General features: G+C 59.8%; 1 protein-coding gene across 3 annotated transcripts in view; it reads right to left on the bottom strand.

The window, feature by feature from the left end:
- CLPB (ClpB family mitochondrial disaggregase) overlaps positions 1-13,793 on the bottom strand; it is an 80,854-nt gene extending 67,061 nt beyond the window's left edge. The window contains exons 1-2 of one of the 3 annotated variants that reach the window (XM_066990084.1): positions 13,344-13,793; positions 10,554-10,605 (exon numbers count right to left, since the gene is read on the bottom strand). In XM_066990084.1, the coding sequence (XP_066846185.1) occupies positions 10,554-10,605; positions 13,344-13,758 (467 nt within the window). In that variant the 5' untranslated portion in view covers positions 13,759-13,793. Of the gene's footprint in view, positions 1-4,233; positions 4,410-10,553; positions 10,606-13,343 lie in introns of those variants that run through there. The other 2 variants (XM_066990083.1, XM_048047975.2) reach the window with 2 other exon arrangements.
- Between the last annotated feature and the right edge of the window lie 4,053 nt (positions 13,794-17,846).

Raw genomic sequence — 17,846 nt, 5'->3', positions numbered from 1 at the left:
AAACTAGGAACCGGCAGCCTTCAGTTGTGGTTCCTGAGCATGGCTCAGGCGGCCGTGATCCCTGTAAATGATCCGCAGCACCAACAGAAGACTTACGCTCTCTTTACCCGGCTTACAATTGAAAGCTTAACGATAGAGAGCTGCGTGACAGGTAAACAATGGCCCCTTGTTCCACAGAAGTTTGACACTTGATACTGCGCCGTAGCAAAGGAACGAGTTCTCACGCAGAGCCCTTACCGGCTCCGTGCTGCACGCACGTGCACGTCACCAGCCCCCGGCAGGTTCAGCTCCTGCGCTACCAAAGGGCCCTGCAAGCTGCGCGGGACTCTGGGGAAACGTCCTTTTGCTCCCCCTCCTCTGGCACCTAACCTCCGAGAACAAACGACAAGCGTGCTCCCAGCTCTGCTGCAGGAAGAGCGCTCTCAGGCAGCACGTTACTTAAGGGACAGACTCGCGTGCGGCCACAAAGCTTTCTGACCCCGTCACAGAGCGAGGACGTGTCTCGATGGCAGCCCGCACGCTGGGCAGATCGCTATCTGCAGAGATCCGCTCCCGTTGCGGCCACGCACGCGGCCGGTGTTTGCGCTCGCAGCAGAGATCAGCGAGGCGGACGCGGACCCGCTGCAGGTCATGGCAATTACGTGCTCTTGCTCGGAGGGATGCTGCCTGCAGCAGAAAGCCACACCACAGCTCCATCTGTGCGGGCACGGGGGGCTGCCTGCACACGGCGGGGGGGAAAAAAAAAACAGCAAGAGGCCGGTGAACCCCACATGGAGATCTCATCCCCTCTTATCCTGGCACTTTGAAAATTTCCTTTATTGCCATCGTGCTGCCAGCCAGCTCGCGCCGTCCTCCGAGTGGTACGGAAGGTCACGCGCAAGCCACGTCTGAATTCGGTTCTGTTTGCTTGGCCACTCCAAAGTACTTTGGATGCAGCAACTTCCACCCCATCCCCTTTCTACAGCGTCTCAGTTTGACAGTCTGACAGGCCACATAACACCCGGCAAACAAAAGAAAGTAAAATATTAATGCCACAGAGAGAGAACCTGGCGGGAGCCCAGGAGAGGAGGAGGAAGCGAGACAGGAAGCCTCCAGAGGCATGGCAGGTACGGCCCCGCAGGCTTGTAGCTCACCCGACACCTCGCAGCCGCCTGTGGGTGTCTTTGGGGCTGTGAATAACGCGGTGCACAGCCTGACAGCACCCCTTGCGCTCACCGTGGTGGTGGTATGATGGAGGAACAGAGCTACGAGCTGAACGTCCCCCACCCGCTGGGTCACTGCTGCGAAAGCTCGTTTTCACCCCCAAAACAGAGGGCAGTTTAACGTTTGTTGCCTCCTGACGGTGAACGGCAGCTAAACGTTTCAGTGTGATGAGACAGAGGATGGGACGGCAACCTCAGAGTGCTCTGGAGATGCTAAAAACTACTTCTCAGCTCACTGGAAGGCTGCTTTTCTCTGCGCGCTTTCTTTTTGCTTTTTCTCTACACGCTTTCTGGAAGCGCACACTGAACGATGAGTTATCTTCCTTCTCAGATTAAAAAAAAATAAATAAGTAAGATCTTAGTGCAGCAGTCAAACCTGTTAAAACATGGTGCACCCAACAGGAAGGATGCTGGGGCCTCTGCTGCAGGATTTGATTACGGGCTCGGAGCTCAGATATTAGAATTAATCAGGTAGTTTTCCATTCAGGAATCCAGATAATCGCCAGCATCTGGAATGCCACATGACCGAGCCTAGTGGAGAGCATTACCAGCATCAGATCATCTGGCATAATACGCATTGACATTTCATTTAGGAGCCGGATTATTTTTTTTTTAAATCACTGCAAGATGCTCAGCAACTTAACAGATTTTCTAGACAACTGAACTTTATGTTCGGGGTCTTCAAGCCTATCATTAATTTTTTCCCCGCCTGATTTAATGATATGACAATCGATAAAGCGACGACCACTGCTCAGATCCTAGACAGCCAAATGTATTTACCAGCAGGAGTATTTTTTTTAATTAAATAAACTCCTCCGATCAATGTTTAGGATGTTTATCCACATTTTAACCAAATAAGATCCAGGACACTCACTCTTACCTACTAAGCAGTTTCTCGTGCGTATACGGCTCTGTTAGCACCCCTTTCGGTGTTTCTACAAGCAGCAGGTACCCCAAAGACCCCGAACAACACGGGTGGAATGAAAACATGGCTCTGATGCAGGGCAAGGGGCTTTTTCTGTTGTTTGTTTGTTGGAGTGTGTGCTTCTAAAGGATTAGAGAAAAACCTCACAATTTTAGGGCAGAAAGCTCGGCTGCTTCTCCAGAGTATTCTGCGCAAGCAGATTTTCCTGATGGATTTCTAACAGAGATCCTGCGAGCGAGCAACAGTGACTCCGGGTTTGAGTCTGACAGCGTCCCCGCTGCCTGCGGAGCCCCAGCCCCAAAGGGCAACGCGCAGGCTGACGATTTCTCTGAAAAATAAGAGGAGGATGCAAAGGAGCCAGCAGAACGTCACCAGGTGCTCTGGAATTTGCTGGAGGAGCCTCGGGAGAGCGACCCGCGCCGCTTTGTGTGCCCGGGCTATTTTGCCTCGAGACAGCGGCTCGCAAAAAGCTCCAGCGCTTTGATCCCTCCGGCCCCGGCGCAGAAAGAGCCCGAGCCGGGCCGGCCGCCGCGCGGCGCCGTGCCCTCTTCCCCCCCAGACAGATGTGCCTCCTATTCACCCCGCTGCCGGGGTTCTGGGTGACTAACTCGGTGACACCGCGCTCCCGGCCGAGCCCAGAGGGCATGTTTGAGTTTGTGCTCAGCGCCGGGAGCATGCCCAGCTCGCCCTCCCGACAGGTGGAGGAAGAGGAAGCTGGAAACTTGAACTTTTCGCAACAACAATAGCTTCTGTTGCTCTCGGCCGCTTCGCCGTTTCCCCCGGCCCTTCCCCAATATGTCGCTGTGTAACCGCGGGGGTGGCTGACACCCTAAGAAGCACTCGCCCTCCCGGGACCTGCCCTCGGCTTTGCAGAAGGAGGGAGGGGAAAAAAAACATCCCAAGCCCCAGCGGCATCCCCAGCGTGAAAGGACTATCTCCCTGCTAGGGCTGGAGAAAGGATCTGCCCGTTGAGGAGCATTAGGCAGGCTGCTGCCTTTGATCTTGCTGCTGTTCCTCCTTGAGATGGGTCGTGTCTGCTCCTCAGCCCCTGCGTGACCGCCTCAGGGCTGGTAACACGCTGCGGTGCTTCATAGAGACACGTGAACCCACGAAACGTTATGAAAAAAATGCCAAAAATCAGAGGGAAGCTCTTATCCGTCTGGATTTCTGAAGGGAAACCGAACCCTCAGAGGAGAGCCGGGCTGCCCAAGGGCGCGAAGGGTGGGTGAGAGCACTGCAGAATGCACGTGATGGGGACAGCAAAAGAAAACTGACAGAGACAGCGCAAGGTGCTGCCCTCACCCCATCCCTACCCTGCCTGGAGGTGCCCCAGCACAGCCAGCAGAGCTCCCTGTTTTTCGGAGCAGCGGTTCCTTCAGGCTGGCAGAGAGAAGGACCGGGACACACGCACGCTGCCGTGCGCTAGTGCCCAGGGAAGAGGGAAGGGCAGCAGGCCAGCGGTGCCGGCCTCAGCACGAGCTGAGCTGGGCCCCTGCTGGCATCGCTGCATCTGGGGAGGAAAAGGAAAGCGCAGCCTCACCTAAAGGAGCCCCGATCCATGGCTGACCCTACATCAACAGCTGGGACGTGCGTTGGGAAAAGCTCTGCGCCAGCCTGACGGCCTGCCTCCGGCAGCAGCCAGCAGCAGCCAGCTGGGGAGAGAACGTTACAATCACCATTTGCAGGGGGTTTGAACATAATATACTCGCTTCTGGCAGCCAGCACCACGCTGGCCTCTGAGCTGGGGGTGGCAGTGCCGCTGGCGCGGTTACCTGCCAGGCCTGCTCTGCACGAACCCGCACGGCCTCTTCCCGAACCCCCTCGAGCACCGGACCCCTGTCACCCAGCGACTTTCACGGCTTATTTACGTGCTGCGCTTGTTCTAAGCTCGCAGCCCGCACGCCCCCCGGGTGCTCCCTGGCTGCCGTGCTGAGGGACAACGTGCCCTAAGCGCTCGCTGCCTGCTCCCAGCACCCACGGCCCCCGCCTGGGGCTGACGGAAGCCATCCTGCGCTCGGCCCCGTCGCTGCCAGGCTGATAACCGCGGCAGTAATTGCAATTAGCTCCCTGATGGCTACCAGACGCATTCCGCACATCACAAACTACCGTCCGCACAGCCGCGCCAGATGAAGCAGCGTCTGCTTCCAGCGAGGATTTGGGCACGCTGAAGGGTTTAAAGCTGTTCTGGAGACAGGCACGGGATCTTCTGTCTCCTGCGGCCGGCTGGTGGGCCGCTGACTGCAAAGATTGGTCTTGTGACTCAGCATACAAACACGATCGGTCCCGGGAGGTTTTGTGGTCAGAATGCTACAAAAAGCAGGAAAAAAATCTCGCTGCACAGGAAGCGTTAAGGCAAAACACCCTGCGAACCCGGCGAGAGGCTGAGCGGCGGCACCAGCTCATTCCCCACCTTTCCTCCGCAGCCCCCGCTGCCCTGCAGGGGAAAGCTGCCCTGCTCCTCCTCCCCCTCAGCTTCTCAGCCTCCCGACAGAGGAGGGCGAAGCGTGCACAAGTCTGCCGCGATACCTCACAGCCGAAGCGAAGAAATCTGAGCCGCCACATCTGCTCCAAGCCCCCGAGGCCCCGCGCCAAATCAAACTTAATAACCAGTCGAAAACTTCCACCGAAACAAAGTGCTGCGCAATTCGGTGCACGCGTCGTGAGAAAAGATTAAAGGGAACATTTAAAGGGAAAAAAAAAAAAAAAAAAAGCCTGTTTATCCTAAAAACTCAAGTGCCCGTTAACTCAGATATATTCTAACAACTACGGGCCCGGTGAGGGTAAGCAGACAGCGGAATATAAAGCGCGGAGCAATGGAAACAAACGGCGTTATAAATTATCTCCCCACACCGCCTCCAGCACGACACAAAGATATTTGCAGTGCTGCTAACTGTTCTGGGACAGGCATGAGATGGGAGAGCTGTGCCCACATCCTCTGCACGGTTCTGTCCCGTGCTCAGCTGCTCTCCCTGCCCCAGGCACGAACCTGGAGCTGAGGGCAGCACAACTCCTCGTGCTCTCCTGGTCCGCGCGTGGCGAGGGCAGGAATGGGGCTGCCAGGAGGAAATCCACCAAGTGCCCGAGCCCCAGGGAGCCCTGAGGCAACCCCCTTTGGCAGCTCACGTTCAGCTCCCATCCGGGCTCGCTTCGGACGAGGGGCTTCCAGAAACCCAGCCCTGCACCGCAGCGGGTGCTGCTCCACGAGGGCAGCCGAAGCCTGACTCCCCGCGGCCCAGCCGGGGATTTCACGAGCATTTCTAAATGTCTTTAACGTACCCAAACACAACGGTGGTTTGAGGCGGGGAACAAGCAGCGGGTGCTGCTGAACTCCCAGCCCACCCCCTGCACTGGAGGGAGCTGAAAGATGCGAGCAGTGTTCGTGGGCAGAATCCATTTTACCTACAAACAGGCTCATCTCCATGGATCTACTGTGGTCCTGCCAGCTTAACTCAGCTCCTCCTCGCAATTTGACTACAGAAAGATGTAAAAGGCATAAAGGACAAGGGAGAATACTTGTGTGGTCTAGCTGGGAGGACTGCACGGCTCCTTGCATGACACGCGTGCCCGTGAAGAAAGGCGAGCAGCCTTCCAGAAGAGCAGCCTTGCCCTCCAGCACACCTCAGCACCATGCCAGGTACAGAACGGATTAAGAAGCAAATCACCGCCATGACCGCACCGTTCAGGGAGCGCGGCGCTGAGCTTCAGCTCAGCCTCCTGCAGCCGACCACAACCTCAGATTTAATCTTTTCTCAAGAGCAGAGAGAGATCCGGGCCAAAGCAGCATGACAGCGTATGCCCAGGGGGCCGGGGTGTTTTTGTGGTGAGGAAACGCGTCCGGCCCTGCCAGCACACGTTCCGTGTAAGCCTCGTGCTCCGGCACACGTCCCACACCAGTGGTTCTGGGGCCGATCCTGATTTCTGGCCTCTGGGATTAGGACCCTTTACCAGGTGCGATGCTGCCACAGCCAGGAGCCCGGGCCGGGCCAAACCCCCTCTGCCACAGAAGGGAACGTGCCGGACGAGCTTTGTGGCCTACGAAACAAGGAAGATGAGCAGACACGGCCTGGGAGGAGGCGGTGCAACGATGAGTCAGAGCCTCCTCGGCTGCTTGACCAGGAGAGATCGCGCTCAGCTTAGCTGCTTCTGCAACCCTCTGCCTAAAACTCAGCCTGGAGAGAGCAGAACCAGCTGCGGCAGCTGACACGCAGCTTCCTGCCTTACCTCCACGTCTGGCTGGACCCCTCCGAGAGCAGGAGAGCGCCTGCTCACCTCCAGATCTCATTAGCACGCGGATTTGGGCGGCCGCCTGCTGTTAGGAAGGAGGCTGATAACAGCCGTCGGACATAGGCGCTGCGTTTCCATGAGTCACAGTCGCCCGGCGCCCATCAGAGCGCTGCCCCGTCGCATTTAGCTGGCGAGGAAACTCTGCTGCGAGCCTGCACTTTCGTGGGCGGCTTATTAAGAAACAAAGCTGGGACGCAGAATCAATATTAATGCTGAATATAAACACAAGGAGGATCGAGGCAGCAATTTCTTATGGCTTCGCTTGCTGCTTTCCCTCCAAATGCACAGAACAGCTGAGGTTGAGGCAAATTAAACTATCCACATTAATTAGGTGTTATCTTCTGTACTGGCTAACAGCACGAAGGGCTTGAAGGGAAGAGCTGGCTTGCCACAAGCTCCAAAGGGAACGGGCTCAAAAGTGAACGCATTCCTTGACCTTGATGCAAAAATCAGGCTGGTTTCTCACATTTAGCAGTGGGTAAAGAGGAGAAAACCTGCCTGGGAGCTGCGAGCAGACAGAGGGAAACAGAGCGCCTGGCTCACGGGCTGGATCCAGCCTTTGGCCACGGGATCCTTCCCACAGCAATACCGACGTGTTAGCGTGAGGTCTGTCTGGTACGCCTGAAAGGCCTATTCATCCTCGCCCAAGGAGAAAGCTTCTGGCTGGAACAAGGAGAAACTCCCTTGAACATAAGCCTCCCATTCATCCCTGATATCCATAACTTTCATCCTTCTGCGCCTGACTGAGAGGCTTCCAGCTGAACTCATCGCGCCCACCTCACCACCTCTCCCTGCCCAGCAGCTCAACAGCAAGGCAGGACGCGGGGAGAGCCTCCCCGCCACGCTGCCAAGGACACAAGCCCTTTGCAGTCCCTGCAGCCCAGACCTCCTTGGTTTGTGCCCGAGGTTCTTCGGGTTCTTAGACCCAAGACCTGGACAGGCTTACGACAGCCTGGCTCCCAAGATGAGATGCGTTTAGTTTTGTATGGCCGTATCGCTTCTCACCTCCGTTCCCATCCTGGCTGCTGGAACAAAGCAGCCCGTTTGCCTACGGTCCTGTGACACCTGAGCTCCTTCACACAGCGCAGTTAGAGCGGTGCCCTCCACTTCCTTAAACACACGAAGTATTTATCACACAGCAGCACCCTGCTGTCTGCTGCCTCTCCGTACCTTGTTCGGGAGTTCTGCAGCTGCCTGATGTCGTGCTCCTCTACCCTTTGCCGTTATCCCGTTTTCTGACCTTCCTGCTCGGTGACGTGACTGACCTCAGCTAGCTTGAGGAACACGATGCTGAGATGTACGTGCTCAGGGAGAGGCAGTGAGAAGACTCAGAAAGAGACGGCAAGAAGATTTATGCTCCAAAACGCAGAGGGGGAGATCTTCTGAAGGGTGACCTGCCCTGAAGAGCCAGCCTCCAAAAAGCCAGCACCTTCTCCAGTTGCTGGTAGTGATGCTGCTGCTGCTGGCCCCTCCATCTTCCACGCCACGCACCCTGTGCCTGTGCGCTTGGATTGTGTGCATTCCTAAAGTCCCCATCTGTAACCTCTCCGCTCCCCATTAATTTAATTCCTACGGGAAAAATTGTTTCACCCTTCATTGCGTTGTGTCACCACCACGCTTGTCAGGAACACAGGCTCAGGAGACAGCCCAGTAAGGCCTCGCGTGCCCTGGTCCCCACACCGCCCACGCTTTGGCTGTTGTTTGCTTTAGGAACCAGCCTCTGGTTATGCTTGCTGGCATCCAGATCCTCTGCGGTGGCCCCCAAACTCCCTAGTTATGATTCGGATCATCCTGCCGGTGACTGTTAGGGCAATGAAGAGTCACTTCCTTTCAATAGAAAACAGAACATTTTGGGGATGAGGAACGCAGCTATCCTGAAAGCTCTCCAGTTCCCTGCCTTCGCTCCAAGCTGCCTCGGAGCCCCTACCCACCCTGTTTTCCCTCTGCAGTGAAGCACAAGTTAAGGTTTCAAAACCTCTGTCTGTGTACCCCACACACCCGCCTTCTGCTCTGCAGACCAAGACGTGTTACTGGCGGTTGTAGTTACAGCAGAGGGCCAGGTACAGGCAGTCAGCTGAACGAGGCGCTTGCAGAAGGCCGGCTTCCCAACTCACGCAGCAGGAAAAAAAACCAAGTCCCTAGCGGCAGGCGAGGAGAGCATGTACCAGAGAACGCGGTGTGGAGAACGACCAACACCTGGCTCGCTTTTTCTGATCGTCTCCGAGCCAAGAGGACGGAGAGCTGAACAGCACCGGGAAGTGCTCCCCGGCACGGGCAGCACCAGGGCTGTGCTCGGCCTTCCCGGCACTGCCTAAGGAGGCAGGGTGCTGAGCAGCGCACGACACGCGTCTTGAATCGCCCGAGCTACACGGCGCGCCGCTCGGCCCTGCCGCACCGCCGCCTTCTCAGCGCCTTGAGGGTATCACGCCGAGACACGAGGCCACGGGAGAGACTCAAGTTTAAATGCGCCCAGCGCTGTATTAGAAGGCTCCGTCACGCCAGCCTCCCCTTTCCTACCTGACCTCCAGCAAGCTGCGCCTGGGCTCTGCGGCTGAGGGGGGCAGGCGGGAGGGCAGAGCCTCCTGGGGTAGCGCAGGGAGCTGGGTGCTGCTGCGGACGGGGCTGCCCTCTCCTGGGTGCAGCCCTCGCTGCTCAGCTCAGCGTCACGCTCCCACCCGGCTGCTGCTGAGTGGGGGCTCTGCTCCTTGCAGGGGGCAAGAGCAGGAGCCCCTCGTGCGACTCGGTTTGCGCCTCTGGAAGCTCCAGGCGCTCGCCAGCAGCACGTGGAGGCTCTGGGCTGCTGAGGTCTGTGGTAAAGCCGAGGCTGAAGCTGCCTGGAGCGGGGGCAGCCAGCATGTGTCGCTGTCCTGCCTCACGCCTGCTGGTGAGGGACGTGGCGGGCGCAGCCAGGCAGGGAGCTTCCAACGCGGGCGCTGCGGGGCAGGGGCAGGGAGCAGGCTGTGATCGGAAGGAAAGGGCACGGAAACAAAGGCTGCGAACACGCAGCACGGCTGGGCTGAGTTCAGCTGCAGCCCTTCCCTCATCGGGGGGAGCACAGAGCATCCCTGGTGCTGCTCTGCCCGAGCAGGCTCACAAATCACCCAGACATCGCCGGGCAGCAGCTTCCTGCAATTAGGAGCAGCAGAACACATGTGCCAATTAGCCGCACGCCAATATCCTCCCCGGCCCTTGATCCAGACCAGACCCCGGCCGCTTCCTCCGAGCTCCGGGGGGCCGCGCAGAGCATCCTCTGGGCGCGGGCCAGGAGGGCTCTCCTCCCCGCCGCGGGAGGACACCCGGCACGCAGCTCCTGGGCCCTGCACTGGCTGGGAGAGGCCGGAGAGAAGCAGGGGACACCGGGTGGGGCGAGCACGGCGCAGCAGTGGCTGCTCCCACCCCGTGCGGGCCTCCAGGCTACCAAAACGTCTCTCTGGTACCGGCTCAGGGCAGCCGTCTGGGGATCGGGAGACCTCAGCACCGCTGGGCTGCACAAAGCATCCCGGGAACCCCTCGAGCCAACAGAAGTCGCTGCCCTGAGCTGCAGGCACGGGAAGGTTCAAGGGGGATGAGAGAAACGCGCCGTTTGTCGATGCCCCAGTGAATTTAACGCTGCCGACGGCTCCTGAGCAACGCCACGACCCCGAAAGAGGCAGGCACTGCCAACAGCAGCAACGAGAGCGCTGCACGCCTGCTGTCTCGGGGTTAGGGGCTGCGAGCTCTGGAGGTGCTCCTCTCCCCGACGGGCTTGGCCCCTGACTGTGGTCACTTCCCCAACCTCCTGGCTTGGGTGGCGAGCCCCAGGACAGAAGCGCAGGGGGATCCGGCTGGGCAGGAGTTTGCTCCAGCCGGCCGAGGAGCCCGTGAGAGCTGTTAGTTTGGGGACAGACCCACAGGAACATGGCTCTGCTGCTTCCGGCCTGGAGGCGTACGTCCACGCCACGCCGCACCGCGCGGACTCGCTGCAGCGACCTCTCCCAGCGCAGGGATCTGTGACCCACCCTGCAGCTCCCCCGTGCCTGCCCACAGCTCCCTCTGGCTCTCCTCCCGCCTGCTGCGCGCCCAGCCCCTGCCTGCTGAGAGCCTCCCCACCTCCCCGCCCCGCGCAGCAGCGTTCTTCGCACCCGTCTCTAAAAGCCGCTCACCTGTTGACTTCGGAAACGTTGTTGAACCTCGCGGCTTCCAGCAGAGCATCTTCTGCAAACAGGCAAAGAGAGAACGAGTCAGGAGCCGAACACACGGCTGTGTAATAACCCAGAGATGGCACAGGGCACCGCACCAAACAACACGCGTTACGGGGGATCTATTTCTGCGAGCGGGTTAAAACTAACCCGCCTGCTTGCTGCCTTACTGCGGCCTCCCTGGAAGCCCTGCTGCTAGGCTCTGGGGAGCTCAGGGCTGAGCTGCACGTCTCGAAGCGTGGCTGCGAGGCCCAGGAGCACAAGCAGGACACCTGGGAGGCGGCAGGACCCCCAGCCTGGCTGCACAGGTCCCTTCCCCAGCCCCCCCCCAGCCCAAGCACGGGCGCTCAGGCAGCAGAAGCAGCAGCTCCCTCCGTGACGCCTCGCGGCACCAGAGATCCCCCGGGCCGGTCTCCTCCTGCCTGCGGGGAACGGCCTCCCCTCGCTGGTGCCCGGCTCCCGAGGTGCCACTGGGCAGCGGCTCAGGCTGGAGGAGAGGGGAAAGCATCCCGTGGGGCGGCCGGGGCTGGGGGCAGGCCTGCAGCGACCTCCTGCTCCTGCGGGACTGCTGCGAGGGAGCAACTGCGTGAACAAGTGGCGAAACAAAAACTTCTGTGTCTGCAGCAAGCCCTGCGAGCTGCGGGTCCTGGGTCCAGCGGGCGTTACGGGGCACCGAGGCAGCCCCGGCCCAGGCAGCTCCTCCTGCAGGCGAGGAAGGACACCTCCCGGCTGCCAGGGGTAGGGCAGCACCCGCCGCCGCTGCCAGCCACTACCCGACGCGACCGAGCACCCCAAAAAGTTCTGCCAGTCGCCACCCGACCCCCGAGGGGCCCCTTTCCCCGCCCGCAGGGCCCGCTGCGGCCCCGGGCTGACAGCTCCTGGCTGAGGGGTGCTGCGGCCCCCGACAAATCGCTCGTCCCTGAGCTCTCCTTCAGAGCGAGCGCTGCAAACGGACCCGTAGCAGCACGGCTGGGAGAAGCCAGGACCATTCTCCCCGGTTCCTACCAGCTCCGGGTGCTTTCTGCCCTCTCCGCCCAGCATTTTGTGCCTCTTTTGGCCTCTTCAACCTGTCCGTGCCCGGTTTTCTGCCCTGCCTTTAACCCGTCTCCTCGGGCAGCCGCAGCAGGAGACGCGGCTCCGTCCTGCCCCTGCGGCCCCTCTCAGGGCGCTAACGAACAGCCACAATTAGGCAGGAGATGATGATTACGGCTCGCCCTGGCAGACACCTTCCTGCGCTCCAGCACCGCAGACCTCGACGCTTCCTCTCGCTGCTTCGGGACGAGGCAGCGGCGCTCGGAGTGCCGCAGGGAGGTTTTTGGCTGACGGGTGCCAGTGGTGCGAGGCACAAACCGCCGGAGGTCTCACGTTTAACCTGGCAGCGGGGGCACTGCAGGCCCAGCCCGGCAGCGCGCTGCCAGGGACAACTCACCGGGCTGCGGGTGCCCTGCAGGGCCGGCACAGCGCCTCTCCCAGCACCCGGAGGGCAACGCGGGGCTCCCCCCAAGCCCTGCTCCGAGCGGGGGGAAGTCCTCAGACGCGGGGCTGAGCTCAGCGAGCGCTGCAGCCAGAGCTACCCGGCCTACAAACCTGCAGCGAAGCCGGCCCCGTCTGGCAGCCCTTCCCTAAGCGCTAATTACACAAGGTTTCCCGTAATGACGGCAAAACCTCCACGCAAACAGCCCAGCACAGCACTCTGTGCGTTACTCATGGGGAGACCGGCCTCTGACGTGCCTGAAACTACCGAGTGAGGAGGAGTCCTGCTGCGGAGTCACGGCCCGTCCTGCCCCAGCTCGGCTGACGAGCTCGCTGCCTCCAAGACCTGACCTGTGAGCAGGGGCTCGTGATTAAAGCTCCGCAGCAAGAAGCAACTTGAACCCCATCTCATTTTCCAGAGCTTGGAGACGAGCTCCTCACCCAAGGACCGAGGTTTACCCGGGCCGTGTGTGCCTGGCAGACCATTAAGGGGGGGCTGGGCTCCGGCAGCACCTCGCCCAGTGGCACTAACGAGGCCACCCGGCCTGCGGCAGGGGTAGGACAGCACCTGGAGTCCTCCCAGCCCCAAAACGCTGCATCAGCGCTGGGCAGGGGACTGGCTGTGGCACAAACCCGCAGTTACACATCAACCTAAAAGCATTCAGCTCGCCCCAACAACCCCCTGGGACCATCCCAGATGCCTCAGCTGGGAGGGACACGTCAGCCTTTCGAGACCCACACCTAATGCTGTGGCAACAGGAGCTCGTGGCCACCCACCGAGCGCTTCCTTCCCACAGAGGGTGGACGTACAAAGCCGCTCAGCTCGTACGTGCCTGACACATTCCCTGCTCAGGACAGAGGGCTGGGGAGAGCCGACCCCACGAACACGCACCCTGCCAAGCAACGTGGCTCAAGCCCTCCCCTGCCAGCTTTCCTCACCCACAGGCGCGGAGCTGGGTCCTCTCCGTGCACAAAACCGTCGGGGACGAAGCCAAGCACGCGTCCTGCGGCAGGACGGGAGCACGCACGGCACTGCCACCGCCTGCACGCCCCGGGACAGCTGTGACAGCGCCCTGCCGTGCTAAGACACGGGCCCGGGGTGCAGTTCATGAGACGCGATGAGCGTGAGGACCGTTAGCATCCCACCGCGGGGCTCGGGGGGGATCCCCCGCGGCTCAGCGCACCCCTGGGACAGGGCCGCAGGACGCCCCCCGCCCCGCAGGGCTCCCCCACCCGCCCCCCCGGCCCACCCGCAGCCCGGCGGGGGGCAGCGATAGTCACCCTTGGTCGCTCGGTCCCTCACGTAGCAGGCGGCCAGCGCGGCGACGAGCAGGCCCGCAGGCTCCGCAGCTCCGCGGACCCCGCTCCGGTACCCGCCGGGGCCTCCAGGGCCCGGGGGGGGCCCCTCAGCCGCCGGGCCCCCCCCGGCGAGAAGGGCCGAGGGGGCTCCCCCCGGGCCCTGCCGCCGCTGCCGCCCCCCGCCGGCCGCCCCCCGCCAGGGCAGCGCCGCGCTCCCCGTCACAGCGGGCTCGCGGCGGCCCCTGGCGGCCGCGGCCGGGACGAACGGCGGTCCCGCCGGCCCGGGCCTCGCCGCCGGAGCTCCGCCGGCCCCCCGCGAGGCCGCCGGCCACGGCCGCGCCCGGAGGAGCCTCGCCAGCCCCGGCGGCGGCGGGCGGGCCGCCAGGGAGCCCAGCATCGCGCCGCGCCTGCCCCGCCGCCGCCGCTGCCGGCACACAAAATGGCGGCCGCCGGTGGAGCGGCGCGGGACGGGCGTCGGAGCAGGGCGACGCGCAAAGCCTGGCGGGAGATGTAGTCTCCGCACGGCGCGGCGCCGGGCTGCAGGTCCAGCCGCCGGACTACAGCCCCCAGGGAGCGCCGGGGTGCCGGCAGGCCGCAGGGCATGCCGGGAAGCGGAGCCAGGCCCGCCCCCCCCCCCCCCCCCCCCCCCCCCCACCGGCAGGGGGCACCGTGGGGTCGCGGGTTCGAGGCCGGCCTCGGGAGGCGGCGGGGGCGCGCGGGCGCGTTCCCGTGCTCGCGCCCTTGTGCGCTCGTGCACGCGCACGTGCACGCGTGGGCAGGCGCGGACACGCGTGGAGGTGCTCGCGTGCGCGCGCACCTGGGGTGGTGTGAACGGGCACCCACTGGTGTGCTCGCGTGGGGGCACAGGAGCTCCGGCACGCGTGGACACAGACACTGCATACACGGGACACGTGTGTGCATGGGGGGACACTGTGTGCATGGAGGGACACGTGTGTGCATGGAGGGGCATGTGTACATGTATGGACACGTGTGTGCATGGAGGGACACGTGTGTGCATGGAGGGACACTGTGTGCATGGAGGGACATGTACATGGAGGGACACGTGTGTGTGCATGGAGGGACACTGTGTACATGGAGGGACACGTGTGTGCATGGAGGGACACTGTGTGCATGGGGGACACGTGTGTGCATGGAGGGACAGGTGTGTACATGGAGGGACAGGTGTGTGCATGGAGGGACACTGTGTGCATGCAGGGACACTGTGTGCATGGAGGGACACGTGTGTGCATGGAGGGACAGGTGTGTGCATGGAGGGACAGGTGTGTACATGGAGGGACACGTGTGTGCATGGAGGGACACTGTGTGCATGGGGGACACGTGTGTGCATGGAGGGACAGGTGTGTACATGGAGGGACACGTGTGTGCATGGAGGGACACGTGTGTGCATGGAGGGACACTGTGTGCATGGGGGACACGTGTGTACATGGAGGGAGACGTGTGTGCATGGGGGACACGTGTGTACATGGAGGGACACGTGTGTGCATGGAGGGACACGTGTGTACATGGAGGGAGACGTGTGTGCATGGGGGACACGTGTGTACATGGAGGGACACGTGTGTGCATGGAGGGACACTGTGTGCATGGAGGGACACGTGTGTGCATGGAGGGACACTGTGCATGGAGGGACGTGTGTACATGTATGGACACGTGTGTGCATGGAGGGACACGTGTGCGCATGGAGGGAGACGTGTGTGCATGGAGGGACACTGTGTGCATGGAGGGACGTGTGTGCATGTATGGACACGTGTGTGCATGGAGGGACACGTGTGTGCATGGAGGGACAGGTGTGTGCATGGAGGGACAGGTGTGTACGTGGAGGGACACGTGTGTGCATGGAGGGACACGTGTGTACATGGAGGGACAGGTGTGTACATGGAGGGACAGGTGTGTACATGGAGGGACACTGTGTGCATGGAGGGACACTGTGCATGGAGGGACACGTGTGTGCATGGAGGGACACTGTGTGCATGGAGGGACACGTGTGTACATGGAGGGACAGGTGTGTGCATGGAGGGACACTGTGCATGGAGAGACATGTGATGTATGGACACGTGTGTACATGGAGGGACACGTGTGTGCATGGAGGGACACTGTGTGCATGGAGGGACACGTGTGTACGTGGAGGGACACGTGTGTGCATGGAGGGACACGTGTGTACATGGATGGACACGTATGTGCATGGAGGGACAGGTGTGTACATGGAGGGACACGTGTGTGCGTGGAGGGACACGTGTGTGCATGGAGGACACGTGTGTACATGGAGGGACACGTATGTGCATGGAGGGACACTGTGCATGGAGGGACACGTGTGTGCATGGAGGGACACGTGTGTGCATGGGGGGACACTGTGTGCATGGAGGGACACGTGTGTGCATGGAGGGACACTGTGTGCATGGAGGGACGTGTGTACATGGAGGGACACGTGTGTGCATGGAGGGACACGTGTGTGCATGGAGGGACACTGTGTACATGGAGGGACACTGTGTGCATGGAGGGACACTGTGTGCATGGAGGGACACGTGTGTACGTGGAGGGACACGTGTGTGCATGGAGGGACACGTGTGTACATGGAGGGACAGATGTGTACATGGAAGGACACTGTGTGCATGGAGGGACACGTGTGTGCATGGAGGGACAGATGTGTACATGGAAGGACACTGTGCGCATGGAGGGACACGTGTGTACGTGGAGGGACACTGTGTGCATGGAGGGACACTGTGTGCATGGAGGGACAGGTGTGTGCATGGAGGGACACGTGTGTACGTGGAGGGACACGTGTGTACGTGGAGGGACACGTGTGTGCATGGAGGGACACGTGTGTACGTGGAGGGACACGTGTGTACATGGAGGGACACTGTGTGCATGGAGGGACACGTGTGTGCATGGAGGGACACTGCGTGCATGGAGGGACACGTGTGTACGTGGAGGGAGACGTGTGTGCATGGAGGGACACGTGTGTGCATGGAGGGACACTGTGTGCATGGAGGGACACGTGTGTACGTGGAGGGAGACGTGTGTGCATGGAGGGACACTGTGCATGGAGGGACACGTGTGTGCATGGAGGGACACTGCGTGCATGGAGGGACACGTGTGTACGTGGAGAGACACGTGTGTGCATGGAGGGATACGTGTGTGCATGGAGGGACACTGTGCATGGAGGGACATGTGTGCGCATGGAGGGACACGTGTGTGCATGGAGGGATACGTGTGTACGTGGAGGGACACTGTGCATGGAGAGACACGTGTGTGCATGGAGGGACACGTGTGTACATGGAGGGACACGTTTGTGCATGGAGGGACAGTGTGTACATGGAGGGACACTGTGTGCATGGAGGGACACGTGTGTGCATGGAGGGACAGGTGTGTGCATGGAGGGACACTGTACATGGAGGGACACGTGTGTGCATGGAGGGACACACACACACATATACATACATATAGAGACCCATATGTACATATAGGGACACACATATACATGGATGGACACAAATATATTTACATAGACACATATGTACATATATGGGACACTTACATACATATAGTCACACAAATATACATATATGGACACTTACATACATATATGAACACATGTACATGTAGGGACACACACATACATGTATGGACACATACATGGACACGTACATACATGGACACACACATACATATGGGGACACATACATATGTACGCAAACATACATGTATGGACACATACATACATGGACACAAACATACATACATGGACATGCACATATAGGGACACATGCATACATATTGGGACACATATGTGCATATATGGGCACAAACATACATACATGGACACCTACATATATGGACACATACGTACATATATGGATACAAACATTCATACATATATGGAGAGAAACATATGTACGTATAGGGACACTAATGTACATGTATGAACACAAACATACATACATATATAGATAGAAAGATACATATATGGGCACAAACACACATGTAGGGACACAAACATACAGGTAGGGACATAAACATAGACATATGGACACATGCATGCACAGACATATGGACACATACATATATGGACATATACATACATATATGTACACAAACACACGTACACAAACATGTATGTACACAATACATATATGTACCCAAACACATGTACACAATATGTAAAGATACATACACATATGGACACAAACATACATGTACGGGCATATACATACATATATGTACACAAACACGTATGTACACCAACATACAAACACATATGGACACACACACATACACGCACTCACATGTCTGAACACATAGGGGTGTGCGCACACACACACGTGCCCTTGCACACAGCTGCATGCACAGCCCCCCCCACACACGTGGGCACTCGCATGTGCTTGTGCTCACGCGTGCATCCATTCCCGCGCACACACGTGTGCACACGTGCAGAAACTCTTTGCACCCTGGGTGTGTTGGCGGGCACGC

The sequence above is a fragment of the Anser cygnoides genome, chromosome 1, assembly GCF_040182565.1.
Source record: "Anser cygnoides isolate HZ-2024a breed goose chromosome 1, Taihu_goose_T2T_genome, whole genome shotgun sequence".
NCBI classification, from domain to species: domain Eukaryota; kingdom Metazoa; phylum Chordata; class Aves; order Anseriformes; family Anatidae; genus Anser; species Anser cygnoides.
The sequence above is the reverse complement of the archived record's forward strand: the minus strand, read 5'-3'. Positions and strand labels throughout refer to the sequence as shown.